This window comes from Tauraco erythrolophus, chromosome 3, assembly GCF_009769465.1.
Source record: "Tauraco erythrolophus isolate bTauEry1 chromosome 3, bTauEry1.pri, whole genome shotgun sequence".
NCBI classification, from domain to species: Eukaryota; Metazoa; Chordata; class Aves; order Musophagiformes; family Musophagidae; genus Tauraco; species Tauraco erythrolophus.
The window spans coordinates 66,587,049-66,603,121 of record NC_141467.1 but is presented as its reverse complement, the minus strand read 5'-3'; the positions used below and the strand labels follow the sequence as shown (position 1 = coordinate 66,603,121).

At 37.9% G+C, this 16,073-nt stretch overlaps 1 protein-coding gene across 4 annotated transcripts in view; it reads right to left on the bottom strand.

Moving 5' to 3' along the window:
• Positions 1 to 1,864: 1,864 nt before the first annotated feature.
• Positions 1,865 to 16,073, bottom strand: part of SGK3 (serum/glucocorticoid regulated kinase family member 3) — a 63,799-nt gene continuing 49,590 nt past the window's right edge. For 3 of the 4 annotated variants that reach the window (XM_086608681.1, XM_086608683.1, XM_086608682.1), the window contains 12 exons: positions 15,197 to 15,284; positions 13,445 to 13,494; positions 12,064 to 12,121; positions 11,181 to 11,264; positions 10,952 to 11,083; positions 8,878 to 8,990; positions 8,625 to 8,661; positions 8,424 to 8,510; positions 6,240 to 6,335; positions 5,235 to 5,390; positions 4,056 to 4,145; positions 1,865 to 3,212 (listed from right to left, as the gene is read on the bottom strand). In XM_086608681.1, the coding sequence (XP_086464807.1) occupies positions 3,042 to 3,212; positions 4,056 to 4,145; positions 5,235 to 5,390; positions 6,240 to 6,335; positions 8,424 to 8,510; positions 8,625 to 8,661; positions 8,878 to 8,990; positions 10,952 to 11,083; positions 11,181 to 11,264; positions 12,064 to 12,121; positions 13,445 to 13,494; positions 15,197 to 15,284 (1,162 nt within the window). In that variant the 3' untranslated portion in view covers positions 1,865 to 3,041. Of the gene's footprint in view, positions 3,213 to 3,613; positions 3,716 to 4,055; positions 4,146 to 5,234; positions 5,391 to 6,239; positions 6,336 to 8,423; positions 8,511 to 8,624; positions 8,662 to 8,877; positions 8,991 to 10,951; positions 11,084 to 11,180; positions 11,265 to 12,063; positions 12,122 to 13,444; positions 13,495 to 15,196; positions 15,285 to 16,073 lie in introns of all 4 variants that reach the window. The other variant, XR_015222081.1, reaches the window with a different exon arrangement.

Below are 16,073 nucleotides of genomic sequence, written 5' to 3'. Positions count from 1 at the left end.
AGCACTACCAGCCCACTGAAGGGCAGCGCCGGTGCTAAAAAAACTCCCTTTTCACCCAGAGTAAAGACAAAAAACTGTTGCCTTTAGCATGCGAGCTGGCTGCGAACTGACCTCCCAGGACAGCACCTCTAAATTCTTTTTCTGCTGTGTTTCAGTTCATGTTTTTAACAACAGCCATGTGTTTCTCACTGTCCTGCCAGGCTGTAAGACCAGAGAGTACAAAGGTGGCACCTTCCTTTGCCCCCACAGCACCAGGAGAGAAGGCCTACTCCTCACGGGGTTTGGATGCACTTCTCTGGAAGGGGAGGAACAATCCTCTTGCTATGCACAGGCAAAACCTCCTCCATTAGTTACAAAAAGACAAATTTTATCTCCGTTTATTAAGTATCTGACAAAACAGGATGGGAGTACCACAGCTGGACCCTGCAGGTTCTCGGACCATCTCCTATCTGGGCTCTACCACAACTAGTGCTTCAGACGTCACTCGTCAGCTCAGCATGGGTGAAGGGACTACTACACTCTGAACTTGGCCATCTCACTTTGAAAACCACCGTCATGAAACAGAGATGCAGAAGAGAACACGAGATGCAGAAACACTGTGAGGCTTCATCGCCTGACGCTGCACTCAGAGCCTGTTGTCTTTGGAAGTCCCGATCTGACCAAGCCATTTCACAACATGAACTTACAGTGGAAGAAACAAAGTGAACTTAATTATTGCAAGTAATGTTTAACACAGTCACACTTTGCCAAAAAGGCAGAGCTTGCTGAAGAAAAAAGCATAATAAGCAATCATCGAGCTGCTCTCCCAGAAGTAACTTCAATTACCACTGCCATCTCTTCCTTTTTTTTAAATTAAAAAAAAACACAACAACCAAACAACCCAAAACTTGTAACAAAAAAAAAAGAAAAAACAAAACAACTCACTTAGTAACGCAGCTAGGTATAGGCATCCTGGAAATACAAGACAAAGTAACTAACAGGGGTGCTAGCTCCCACAGCAACAACTTCTGAAGTATCCCCTCTCCTTCCCATCTCTCTACAGTACTGTACTTCCTTGCTGGGAAAAGCAAAAGCAGCTGTAGTATGTGCTTAGTTGCTGTAAGGAGAAGGCAGTTACAGTAGCCCACAATCATTTCAGGAGCATACAGAGTAAAAATTCAGTATGAGAATGGATACTTCCTTTCTTACAAGTAATTTTTCTTTCCAGTCCATCAAAAAAGACATACTTTAAAAAAAAAAAAAAAAAAAGAATAGGATTCATGCAGTTGTTGGTTGTCCTACACAGCCATTTCCAAAACCTCTCAAAGCTTCACAGAGCAGCACTGTGGAAAATGAGCGCAAAACTACCACTGCACTCCTACAAATGGTTAACAGTTCCTTCCTCTTTTCCACACCAATGTCAATTCTTACTTCTTTTACCCAGCAACACCTCCAGCAGCAACTGCTCAGCATCACTCAAGCACTATGCAGGAGACAGGAGATATTCCTTGAGATAAGCAAGGAATCTTGTTTTAGTTTCCACTTGTCTAATGTTTCTCTGTTGACATATTAATTTCAAAAGACTTATGATTTGATTCACTTTTCTCCCCAATATTCTCAATTTTTAACTGATCTCGATGCAGTATAGATAGCATTTCTCTTAGCTAGTTCTTATTTTGTCAAAAATGAGAGGATTTAAATATTGAAATTTATCTAACATTGAACTCTGGCTACTCATCAGTGTCTTATCAGACTTCTCTCAAATCAAGGCATTTAACTGAATGTATTTATGAACAAAAAATCCACAGAACATTTTTGAAGTAACAGGCAAAAATAAGTTGTTATTTACAAGTTATATATATATATATATATATAATAAAACTACTACCGTGATAGGCCTTTATACATTGTAACTGCAGTAAATTTTTGCATTGTTAAAAAAAAATCCTTAAATAGAAATTGATCGGAATTATAAGTTTCTCCATACACATGAATGTTACCAGAAATACAATAACTTTTCACATTTTTAAAATTATCAGCATAATTTACATTTCCCTCCCCCTAATATCAAGTGAGGATTTAAAAGTGATGCAAATGGGAACACAAAGACAAGTAGCTATGAACACTGAAATACAATCGATTTGGAAAATATTAGTGTTTCAAACTATAAATCTGTGAGAAAAATCCCTAATATTTGGCATGATCCCCTCATCACCCACCCTAAAAGGTCAAAGCAAGACGGCTTTTCAAAGTAACAGCGATTATTGCATATTGTAATCTTTGGAAAAGCAGAGTTTTAACCAAAAATGTTTTAAATGTAGTTGCAATATAGACACATTTATCTCAGGGAGGAAAGGAAAGTAGAAGACATGATCAGTAATGTTATTAAATCAATCCAGTTAATTTGTTCTATCCTTGCTGTGAGTCATCCCCCATACCTCAGATAATCCAGTTGAGTGAATGGGTACCTCAGCAAGCGCAAGAGCAACAATCCAGTTTTACAAGACCAACTTTTCATTCTGTAGAAGTCCTTTAACAATCTTGGCCTTAACTTATATTAACCCCTCATTTAAGTGCTGACAGGTAAATTAAGATATATTTCAAACTGATATCAACAGGGAAAACATTTACCTTTTTTAAACCAGGATATACAAAAGACAATTTGCATAGTTACGATTCAAGCACAAAGTCACTGTAAATAGGTACAAAAGCATTTATAAATTTACTAAATTTGCTGCTGTTTGTGCCAGGCAAATCTTAGATAGATATGAATGTAAACTCGAAGGGATTGAGAACAGTCAGTGTTTTTGCTTAAAAAATATGTAGAGAGCGCTTTTAAAGGTTTTAAAAAATATTTTCTGCAGCAGGAACAAACAGTTCAAACCCCAAAGCAAGCCATCCAAAATGCCCAAATTCCTCCTATACAGCAGAGAAAGTTTGTTCATAGGTTTCAAACCTACATACAAAACGAGGCACTAGTTAACGCTATTTTGGAATGTGTCCATAACCCTAACATTTCAGTTCACGGCAAGACTTCCAAAACACTGTTGGCTTCTAACTTCCTAGGAAAACATATCTTCAGAAGGTGGTGCATAAGAAAATCCAACAAATGCATCGTCCGCCTCTAGGACACTGGCATTAACAATGTTGAAATCGGAAGAAACGCAAACTGAGTATGGGACCATTTCTTCTGTAAACACTGCATCAAAATTCCCAATATCATCTGGTCCAACCTAGAAAACAGAACAATCTATCAGTTGTTGTATTAATACTGTGTTTTAAACTTATGCTTGTCCTTTAGATTTCAAATTTTACACTTCAGGCTACCTACTTTATGTTGTTCTTTTCTTTTTAAGTACAGGAAATTTAAGGAAGCACAACACAGCATTCCTGAAAACAGTTATTAAAAGCCTGCTTGCTTCTTTTAGGCTAGAGTTCAGGTCAAAGCCTGCACACCTTTATGATCTAGTAAACCTAAGAAATATGAAGTGTCTCTTTCTTAAATTACTGTTAGGGAGATGCAAAAACTAACACCCCCTCCCACCTCCACTGCAAAATGGCCCCAAACCAAGCAAAAACCAAGCCCAAAAAACAAAACCCACAAAAAACCCAACCAACCAACAACAAACCATACCAAATTCTTTCTCTCTTTTCCATCAATACCACTTCAAATATTACATTCTAGCAACAGTACTGTTGCTATGATAGATCAGCTTCCCAGTAACACACCTAAGAACTAAAGCACAATGGTGTTTAGTCACAGAGAGGAGAGACAAGACAGCTAAGGCTTCTTCACCAAACAGACACAGACTCAACAAAAGGTGATGCTGATGTGACTTCAAGGAAGCCACATAAAAAATGACAGTACTTTGACAGGAATGAGCAGAAGAAACAGTGATATGTCAAACTGAGTTTTAAGTAAAAAAAAAAAAAAGAGTATCACTGCTCAACAGGCCAGTCAGCACTGGGGAGGTTCCTACTCTTCACCGTTCTGAAACAAACATTATTTGCAAATAGATGAGCCCTCAAAAGCAGAAATTTGGCAAGTATGAACGAAAACAGCACCAGGCACCTACCACATTAGGATTAAATGGTGGTGGAATCTTCTTCTGAAGAAGATCAGTCCAGCTGAGAGATTCAAAGAATGGGTGCTTTTGAATTTCAAGCTGCAGTAAGGAAAAGAGATTTTACGTATTTCAGAAATCCATCCTGTGCATCATAGTAAATACTACTTCAGACTGCATGCATGTAAGGAAGTCAAGTCCTTCATCAGTTTATTTATTCACAGTTCACTTTGCAATAAAAGCCGTGGTCAGTAAAAACAGCAATTACAATTTGTTAGCCTGCCTCTACAAACTGGTTCCCTTGTAAAATTGTATTTTCTGCTTTTAAGCTTTAAAAATCAAGCACCTTGATATTTACCAGCGTGCAAGAATGTTTTGTTAGTATCTCTTCTCCTGCCTTAAAATTGTTAGTTTTTGTAAAGCAGATCATTGTCTGAGAAGCAGCTGCTTCAACAGCTTTGCAAGATGCTCGCTAGTTATCAAGCAGCAAACAGCTATGGTAAATGCTGCCATCCTTTCATCTTGCTCCACAAGTACAATGTGAGAAAGTATGATGTCACAGCCTGAACGCTCTGTTACAAGGTCAAGACACTACCTAACATTAAGGCTGCAAACAGAAGGCTCTGAAGGTCTCACAATTAATGGATAGAAGAAGTCTTTCTAGATCATTCCTCATTGCACAGTTCTGAGGACATCTATGCTTTCTCACATCATCTTTTTGAAAACATTTTTTTTGTTACACTGGGAAAACATTTGCCATGATTTTAAGGCTAAAAAAAAAAAAAAAAGTTGCTGTTTGCACAGTACTAGTGTTCCTCTTCATCTGAGGATTGTTTTTCATGTAGCTAGTTAAACTGACATCACCAGAAAAATAGCCTCTCTTGATTATTTCTCAGTTTCACTATCAACAGTGAAATCTACCCTAGTACACCTCAGTGACTACTACACCAGGAATTGTGCAGCAATCAAGCTCAAAATATTTATATCCCACGACAATCATCTCTCTCCTGTCCCCAACGACTTTCAGGGACTGGCCACACTTTTGTGTTTAACAAAGAAATAAGGAGGAAAACAGAGACAGACATAACAGAGCAATCGCTTATCTCCAACTATTAAACCTGTGCTGTGCACACAAATTTGGTGATGTCTCTTTAAACAAAGTACAGCTTGATCAATTAGGGCATTACATACAAAATCTTCCCTTGCTCCAAGTCTGCTTTGCCGATCTTTCTCCAAAAGTTCTTCAAGAATAGACCAGGCTGTAAGACTGATTCCTGGGCGCAAAACTAGGGGTTTATGAAGAATATTCTCATACATCTCAGCAACATCACGGCAGTAAAAAGGAGGCTAAAAAATGAAAGTTATACATTAATTTGAAGCCACGTGGGACATTTTGTTTCCATGTGTATGGATCAGCAAATGATTCTCTAAGAAATACAAACTTCTAGCAATGAAGAAGAAATCTACCTCTTCTTATGCACTGCTAACTTCTAATTCAGTCATCACCATTGCCAGATCTTTACACTTGATAGCTTCCCCACCCACCTCCTCTTCTCCTAACCTGTTTTCATACTCATAAGTAGCCATAGATGCCACTCCAACTTCAAAGCTCGCACTGAACTTGTCTGAAAAGAACATGAGAGCAGAAAAACAAATCTATCTCCCTATTTAAGGTCCTATGGGAGGAGCTAAAACTCAAGAAAACTAACAGAACAGTGTGTTACTGGAGTGATTACATATGACCAGAACCAACATAGTAAGATTTCTTGTTTTAATGCTGCATCAAGAAGTAGAAATGCTAGAAGTAGTTCTGGGAGACCTAAGTAAAAAAGTCTTAATTTTATTTATTCCAGCATTTGGCAAAATTTCACTTGTAAGCTGGGGGTTTTTATTGAGTATTATCATGTTGATTCAGTTTACTCTCATGTTCCCTCAAAGTGATGACTACTTGTCTTCATTGGAGTTGATGTGTAGCAGTTCACTGGAAAGCAATTTAGACATTAAGAGGCAATGCAAAATCCAAAAGGGAAAAAACAGGTGCTATGTTAAGTATTAAGACAAACTGTTCATGCATTTAAGTGGAGTATTTCAATATTTTGCAAAAGTTAGCATCTTTAACAGCACTCCAGGGTCACTTCACATAAAGGAGGAGAGAGGGGGGAAGCAACCCCTGCCCCCCACATATTAAGTACATACCAGCCCATAAAGCATTTCATAAAGAACCGCACCAAGGCACCACCAGTCTACTGTGTTGTCATAGGGCTGCTTTTTAATGACTTCTGGTGCAAGATACTAAAATAAAAAAAAAAAGTATTTTAGAGCATTAGGCTAGCAAGAATAAAACCTAGGTTTTAGTCACATCACAGTAAACATCTTCAGGAAAAGTTGCTTCATAGCAATTTTAAGACTGCTAAATATTTATCTTGTCCTTCAATAAACCTGGCACCATCTGGTCATTTACCAAGCAGGACAGCTGTTTTCCCAACTGAAACAATAACTTCCCTCACACTACTGTTCTGCCAAACTACTTAGCCACCCCTATTATGAAACTTGTTTTACACTTTAGATAGATCGCTGCACTGTTGTACAGGCGACATCTCTCAGCAAGCTGGCGACCAGCCGTGCCTATTCTGCCATCCTCAGCCTGTATGCTCCCCATCCAGTACATAAAAATGAAAGATGATCTGAATTCTGCTTCAGATCTATCACTATTGAGAAATTGTATCACCTATACTAAGTTTCATCATAAATCCTGATGAGGGCATGAGTTGTGAGTTGCCAAATTAGACATTCTTGTCAAATAGGTTATCACTTGACTGATTTGTGATAAACATTCGATACCATCAAACACTGAATGACAATGCAAACTGGTTTCCATCTGCCTTGCAAGAAATCTCCTCAGCATCTCAGAGCTTACTAACACCACAGCACAAGGACAGCCATTTCACAATACGAGACTATTCTTTGTGAATATGTGATATAAAATTCCTATGGCTGGATCATCATCTCAGTCCTCATCTACAGCACACACAGTTTCTAACCTCTCAAAACTAGAGAACGCTCAATTCTATCATTTTAGTATCAAAATTCTGAAATTTAATTTACAAATAGATGGCAGCACTGTCAGATAAGTCACAGACTGAAACTCACAGTTTAATTACATCAGTCTTTCTTGAACCTTCTGTATGTGTGAGTGCCCTGTAACTAATTTGTCTACAGATGACCCTGCAAAAGCATGAAAAGCAGCTGAAGTATTTTGAACTCAACTATTCAAGCTTTTTGTAATCTTTCACAACCTCTTCAGCTTTTTAGGTATTGGAATTAATAAAGTCATTCAATTCAGTGTTTAGAACCACTGATAATATCGTTACACTTTTAGCAGGATCATGAAAGGTTTCAATCTAAATCTTGGATTAGAAAGGCTAATACACAACCACTATGTTTAGTCTTGGTATTTTTTAAGAACTCGTATGAAGCAACAGCATTAGCATCCCCTTATGTTGCAATTCATGCAAGTCCAAGGTAAGTGTGAAGACTAAGCCTCTGAACACAAGGAAAACACCCACAGATTTTCTCTAACAGATTCACAGTTACCAGTGTTCTATATATTGTCCTTTGAACTTTCCAAAATACTCAACAAATATTATTTCAGCTCACATTCGCCACTCAGTTTTATGGATTCCTACTCTGATCATGTAAGTTGTCACGTGTTGCCACCTTTTTTTTTTTTGAGTTCAAATGTTTTAGCTAAATACTCCTCACTGCCTTCAAAGGCCTTTTCTGTAATTTAAAGTATGTTTACCAAATTATCAAAGCCACTACTGCTGGCATGTCAGTGAATGCCTCATGTTCAAGACTTCTAGATTCTGAGTTTTCTAGCCTAGTTTTCTTAGTAAAAAGAGACAACAGAGTTGAATAAACTCAGCAAGTTCCGTTTCACACATATGCAAAATCTGCTCAAGACTCACAGATATTAAGTCCTTATAAATTTACTAATAATCAGTGGCAGAATATGATAAGTAGATTCACATTGGCAAATCTGTTGCAGCTGTTACACAAGCTAACTGTCTTGTGTGTAGCCAGCAGTTAGGAGACATGGGAGAAACAGAATGTTTGAAAAGGGCTGGAAAAAAGGAGGAAGGAAGAGATGAGTTATGTGGATGTGGGTAGTAAGTAGCAGACACTGTGTATTAGTAACGAGGGCAAAGAACAGATCTGCAGGAAACTTGTCTTTGGTTTGGCTCCATAGAGGAGCTTGTTGCTAATGCAAGTCTCCAACCGTACAAAACGGAATATTTGATCTTCCAGTTACACAAATATTAACAAGAGTCAACAGTCATTAATTACTAGTAAAAAAAAATGTGAAAGTTGTCAACATACTTCTGGTGTCCCACAAAAAGTTGCAGTGGTATCAGAACTTGCAATCCCTTCTTTACAAAGTCCAAAGTCTGTCAACACAACATGACCCTGTTTAAGAAAGAGTGGTATTTTAAAAACAGAACATAGTCAAAATGTGGATACTTGTTAAGTGTCAATTTTGTGAGAGAACACAAAAACCCAAAAATAATGTCGCATACTTACTAGTGAATCTAGGAGAATGTTTTCTGGTTTTAAATCCCTATTTAAAAAAAAAAATTGTATTAATTCAAAACAGCAGTCACTAACACAAGAGCTTCAGAGGCAAAGACTTTTATCCTTCAGCTGAAAGCTTCCAAGTTTTGGTGAAATTGTTATGTTCAATTTTCCCATTAGATGATTTCATGTAGTGGGTTTTATTTAGTAATTTGTCCTATTTTGAACTTCTGCACAACAAGGATACACTTCAGAAACTTACCTGTACACTATGTTTATGGAGTGTAAGTAGCCCAGTGCACTGGCTATTTCAGCAGCATAAAATCTGGCTCTGTGCTCAGGAAAGGAACGTTCTCTTTGTAAGTGAAAGAACAGCTGTAAATATGCAAATAGTAAATAAGAACATTACACACACAAAACCGGGCTAATAACATGTACTTTTTACACTATAAAGTAATTTTTAGTTGTCTACTTTTTAAAAAAATCATAAAATTAAATACAATTGGTTTTGCTGCATGACTTTGTCATTCCTTTACTCACTTCCTTTCCTCTCTTTTGTAGCTCAGAAATGGATAGGCAACTCAAACACATAAAAACATTCCTCTAAAACCAAGACTAGACAATAAAAACTAGAGTAAACCACTAAGTTGTGAACAGAGATTGGCAAGATTAAACCATGCGAGATAGCCCCCTAACAGAATATAAACTGGTGTCAAATAAGTAATCTTCCATTTCTGTATAGGCTTGCATTGGAAGTTTTGTATTTAAGTATTTCTATAGTTGTATTCTGAAATTACCTTGATGTAGATCACTTTGGGAGATGTATATTCCAAGCTGATCCACAAATTCAACTATAGAGAGCTGTATCTCTTGAAGTAGTTTGAGCAGATAAGGGAAGTCTAGTCAAAGACTAAATCATGAACATACAGATTAAACTATACTACCCATTCAACTTCTAAAACTTTTAAGAAAACAAAGTTTGGAAAAAATACAAAAAGCCACCAAAGCTTTCCAAGCACTTCATTCAAATTTGAAACCCATTTTGAACTGTGTTTTAGTTTGCCTGGAAAAATGTCCAAATTGTGGCCAGAACTGAGCAGAGCAAACCAGAAGTTTGCTAATACCATCTAAATGAGACGATACTACATTAGACAAGTGAGAAAGGCCCATCTTGTCCCAGCTCTGACAGTTAAAGGGGTCAGAATGCCAGCTCTGGGAGCACCATAAGTACAGACAGTCGGCCATGGGAATATGTACTAATATATCTTCGTATCTCGATCTGGTTCATTCTGCATACTGTCTGTGTATATCCAGCTGCAGTGACACAATAGGAAGCCTTGAAATATGCCAAAACAAACTATTTAAGTTCTACCCTTCCTCCTGTGCTCTTTCAGCTACCAGAGTTTTATCATCTACAACAGTATCCTGTCTCATCCTTCTTTGCTGTTCTGCTTTAAGCACCTGTAGGACCTTGTGAAATGCGTACATTTTACACTAATAAATTACCAAATTGAAAACACAGCAAGTGACAAGACACACAAAAATAGTTTTTCACTACCCTGTTTTCTTCAGTCACAACTAATTTCCTAGATAGTCCAGGTATTATTAGTCTGTGAAACATTTTGAAGGAATGAAAGCAACATTTTACACCCTACTCATTTGTACTGGCTATTCAATCGGTTTATACATTAATTTCTTTAGCACTCCAGGAAGTACTGGGCTCTTTGAAAAGCAACAGGTACCTAGCTGGAGGAAAACTGTTCCAGAAGTATAGTTAAACATACACATTTTTCTCCACTTCTTTCACAAGTTTTCCCTCAAGTCACTTAATGGCTCCTCAGATTCAATACCATTGCTTCAAGGTAAAGAATCCTCAGGATAAGGACATTGGCAAGAAGTAATTAGACTATGCGAAGCTACAGAATAATCCCAAGGTTCCCAATAATATTAATGTAGTAAAATCGATTGCCAGTTCCCTTCCTTCCACTTTTGAAAGACTAGCATCTCAGCTAATGCAGATGATGCCAAGAGGAAAAGACAGTTTTACATGGTGAAAAATGTCAACATAAGATTAATTTGTAATAAAGGTACATTTATGTACTGTAAAATGCAGTATTTGTATCTCACAACCATGAACAAATTTGGGATGAAAGTTGTCAATAAGAAGAGGACCAGGATCCGTATAGTGGTAGAAGACTGTAGTGACAGAAGATAATAAGAGGATTTTCACAACTGGGAGAATACTGATCACAGCCCACTGTAAAGGATCATTTTGTTCCTCCCACCTAGAATTAGCAAAATAGAGAGACTCAAATCCAAACACTACCACCACATACCTCTCCTCCATTAACAAAATCCAGGACAAAGTAAAGCTTTTCCGTTGTTTGGAATGAGTAATGTAATCCAACCAAAAATGGATGTTTCACATTTTTCAAAAGCACGTTACGTTCAGCCATAATATGTTTTTGCTGTAAGGAAGTAAAAGATCAGTAAGTAAACAGGAATGATTTTGTAATTAAGGGAAAAGGGAAGGGAGGTGGGTGGATAAAGAATATTTTTCTTCACCTCTTTCCTATTAAGAACAATTTTTTTCTGCAGCACTTTGACAGCATAGTATTTCCCATCCAGTTTTCGTTTTGCAAGAAGAACCTGTGAAATTCAAAACAAATGAAGAAAAGTCATTGTTGCAGTTCACGTTCTATTAGTAATACTTTCATAATTTCAGCCTAACTGGGAAGTATTTGTGCTATTTTTTTCACAATAAAGTTTCTTTGCTTTTACTATAGTCAATCAGCAATGTAATCACAAATAGAGTGACCTTACAGTCCAGTAAAATCTGTCACGATAGTTGATATCGTGAAAGACTGAATGATAACATTTATTTTCCAGGACCTCTGAATCTCTGTCAAGATCAATTTCAGCTGGTTTTGTAAGTTTTAAGATAATTTAATGGGAAACAACAACTTGAAAAATAACCGGAAAACAAAGATTTCAGGAGGGGTTCTATGTTGCATCTTTGTAGAATATCAATATTTAAGTCACTTTTCAATGGGTTGCTGCTCACACTGCTCCACCACATCAGGGGTTCGACAAAACAGTCCATGCCAAAAAAGGGAAATGCACCATTAGTACTCCTGCTGCTGCATAAGCACAGGGGTACCTCCCTTCCTCTCTGGGGGAAACAGAGGATCCCTGTTGCTCTTAACGAGAAAGGGAAACGCTCCCTTTTGTTACTCCGAACAAGTGACCGAGGCAGCCAACTGCCACACCAGGGAAAAAATGGCAGGGCTGTAAAGAAGCCGCAACAGGGATCCAGTATGACAGTTCACAGAGCACCCTAGACTGATACCACTTTCAAAACTGGCCAAGTCCAGCCAAGTGTCACTATGCACAAGACACCAGCTAGCATCCTTGCACCAGGGTAAGACACAGTCGTAAGAAAGCTCACCTTGCCAAAGCTGCCTTTCCCAATAACTTTCAGGAAATCAAAGTCTGTTGGTTTAGCACTGAAAGATATTTAGGAAGGAGACAGGTCATCTGGGTAGAAATTACAAGCTTTATAGCTGTACAGCAGTCTAGCATAGCACTTGGGTTGTAACATGAGAAGAACGGTCTGTTAGCACCCTCCTTTATTCTTCATTCCACCCAACACCTAGACTTCTGCAGACCTTCCCTCAGAGACGACGACGACTCTTCATTTTGCAATTCCATTTTCCTCCAGGGAAAGTGTTCAAGTTGCATCCTTTGAGTTTATTTTACTTTGTAAGTTTAAGATGTAAAGGAGGAGCAAGACTGTTCTTTTATTCTCCATAGTCTAGTTTCTTGCAATTTTTAAGTCTCCATTTCCCCATGACTTTTCCTGGAGCTTATTTCTCATTTCCAGAGGGCCAAATGGATTCTCAAGCTTACATGAGGGAAGGAAGGAAGGACAAAGTTTATTATCTATTCTCTCTTTGCTTATCTCATCCTTCCCTCCATCCATTCCTCTCTCATTTCAAATTACAGCGAGAGGAGAGAGGCCCTAACACCTTCCTCTTCTGTGTGTACGTATGAACTCACTGTTTTTCCACTTCCCACATCACCACTCCTTTCAGTTATTTCCCAGGATTCCCTCACTTTTTCCTAAATACAATGCAGAGATATTTTTGTCAGCAGAACAATTATCCATGTTTTCAAATTCCAAAACAACAGTTACATCACCATACACCTCTCCATTTATTGTCCCTGAAGGGAAGTACTCTTAAATTTCATTTCTTACTGCAATCTATTAAGCACTTCCTCCTGTTAGCCCAGAACAAATCTGTGAGGACAGCAAAACCAAAACAGCAGTCATCTCCGAGATGAGAACAGCACAGATTCACACAGAACTGAGAACAGAAACTCCACAGAAGACACCAAACAGAGAAGTTATGACAGCAGAACTAGGTTTGCAGTATCAACAAGGCAAGCTGCTCCTTTGCCGTGCATTAAAATAAACTTGTTTTCAGAAACTGTTCACATTCTTAACAGTTGTGGGACCACTCCCGAGACAGAGAGGTCATGATTGCTATAGCATCCTTCAGGAAAAGGACAGCAGACTAACAAAATCTGAAGGGGAAAAGGAAAAATGTTTTAAAAGTGGCTGTTTACGTAGCACAGGATTCAAGGTTTTCCTTTCAAGTGGTGCAAATCAACAAATAAAGGCATACATACAAAGAACTTTTCATACTATGAACTATACACCAAGTCTAATTTTTCAGGTTTTAAAATTAATTTTAATAAAATTTCATTAAAATTAAAGTTTTACATTAAATTGAATTACATTTCAATTTAATTTAATTGAAACCTACTGAGGATTTCCAGATGGTCCCAAGTTGATATTCTGTGAGGTAGAGTTTAACTGTTGGGAGAGACAGAGATTTATTTTTAGTATTACTATTCTTTAATATTCTTTTTCACATTTCAATTGATATTAATTTCAAAATAATTAAATTTTCCAAGCTCTTACCAGTAAAATAATTTTAAACCCACACTGTTTATGCAAGAGTAATTCATGAAAGACATAGTACTTTTAAAAAAAAAAAAATCAAAAGTGAACATTCTCCCTGCCCCAAGAAAAACATTACCAACCTTTTCTATCCTGACATTAAAGGCCGACTAACTCAATTCCAGGAATGGCATGAATCTTACAAATTCTGTCTGGGTGTGTACTGGTAAGTTACAGGCAAAGGAGGAAGCCACCGTCATTTAAGTAATTTTCTCCATTTTGTTTTTGATTTAAAAAGCAGTATTTGTACCCTCATTGTGGTTTTGGACTTTATCAGACAAGAATAAACTGCATTCAAATACAAGTTACCAGGGGACAGGCTAGCAGGCATCACAAAATCAGTGCTCCTACAGGAGCAGAGAACGCCCTGACGGCAGTGCTGGATGCCACTTTTCACTAATAAGAGCCAATCACACAATGGTACTGGACAGTTTTAAAAAAGCTCCTATATAAGTTCTAAGATTTTTCTTTTCCTGACAGCTTCCTTTTGTTCCTTATTCTTCAGCTTCGTCATTTACAGTAACTACAAGAAGGTGAATTTTCTATCAAAAAGTATGTCCAGGCCACTGTGCATTAGCTCGCTTCCTATTTTGGAATTTGCTGTGGTATGACAGATCATTAATTTTCCACAGAAGGTTTAGATCATTCCCCATTACTTAAAATACCTTTCAAAGGAGGAGGAAACTGGTATTTTAAATTAGTTTTGCTGCACGCTCACCGTGCTGTCAAGCACTTAAAAAAAAAAAAAAAGCAGCAGTAGAGACTGGCATCTTTGGAATTGAAACTTCCAGAAAACACTAAATCAGCTGTGGATCACACACGAATTGAAATGACAACTCTTACATCTTTAACAAAGGCTGAATAAGAAGAAAAGTATTAAGATCACATCTGTATACCAAGAAGTGAGCCACAGAGAAAACAAGCTTAAATATGACACTTCTGCCTTCCTAGAAATATTCCCTTTTCAAACAGCACTGTTTCCAGAGGCTGCAAATGAAATTAATTTTCAGAGAATCCATCTAGCTGTGTAGTGACTTTTATGACAAAAGAGGCTTCAGACCTCACATGGTGTTAGATGTGAAATGAAATCAAATCCACCCTTGCTCCTGAGTGACTTTTAGAAACATTGCTTTCCTCCCCCACCCCCAAATTATATTTCTTCCCCTATGTAAAAAAAGACAACACACAAGCAAACAAAAGGACAACTAAACGTTCAATCCTCCCCTGCTCCTTGCTAGATGTTTTTCGCAAGAATCTTTGAAGAGATCGCAAAAAGTGCGACAGCTAAGCTGTGACTGAAGCTGTTTCTTCAACCCATATAGCAAGTGGGGCAGAAGCAAGATAAAGCTAGCAATCGCTTTTACTCCTCTCTCTGCAGTTCGTATCTGACAGAAAAATATTTTACAGCCCACAGTCGAACACATTTCTTTAAAAGAGCATAAAGGACATTTACTGTGAAACCCACCAGTAGTTTTCAGTAAACAATATACCTAAGATTGCCCTCAAGTAGCTAAAATTTAGAAGACTGTTCTACTACTTTTTTTTTTTTTGTTACCTTCCGACTGCTCCTTTCATCTTCATCTTCAGATGGATCCGACTGGTGTTTTGGGTTATCCATCTGAAGAAATGCTCTGACATCTGGGCTAGAAACAGTAACTTAATTAGCACACCAATAATCCGCATGATTTCCAGCCATAACCATAGCAAGCACAGGATTAAACAGCAGTGTACAGAGGAGTTTCTTTGCACAAAGTTTTATATTTACGTTCTGGTAATTAAGGACTGTGTAGAAGAAATGCTTTTAGAGCAACATAATTCAACTGTCGAATGTGTTATATACAGTATACAAAATTTTCCACTTGGAAAAAAATGACATGTTAAATATACGCATGTGAAGGCTTCATAAGGAAATGCACTGCAGAACTGCATTAAAAGGCAATTATTAGAAGAAAGAACACTGTCCAAAGCATGAGTTCTAACTGGCTAGCAACCAGCAGGAAACCAACTTTCTTTCAAAAAACTGAAGAGTTTAAAACTGTTTTTAGTTTTCCAAAATTAACAGAGTCTGACACAATACAGCATGAAATACATAGTCTGTAACCCAAAGAGAGATGCATGTCCCAAGAGGCTCATGGCAGTAACATTCCTGTCCCCATTCGCACTAAGGCAGAAGATGGTGGGTTTGTGTTCAGAGTGCATTCTAGCTGGGCACTGACAAGACAACGTAAGAAGCCTTCCAGCCAGCTGCCCAACACGCATGCTGGCCTTCAGGAACCAGCAAGAAAGACTATAGGCTTCGCACAGTACCTAAGGAGTTGCGTTTTGACTTCAGCATTGGTTTCTAGCTTCTGTCTTGGTGGGAGCTGGGGAAGGAGAACTGGGAGAAAGGAAGTAAAGTATGAGAATTCCGAGAACACGCTCCCAGGAAGCTA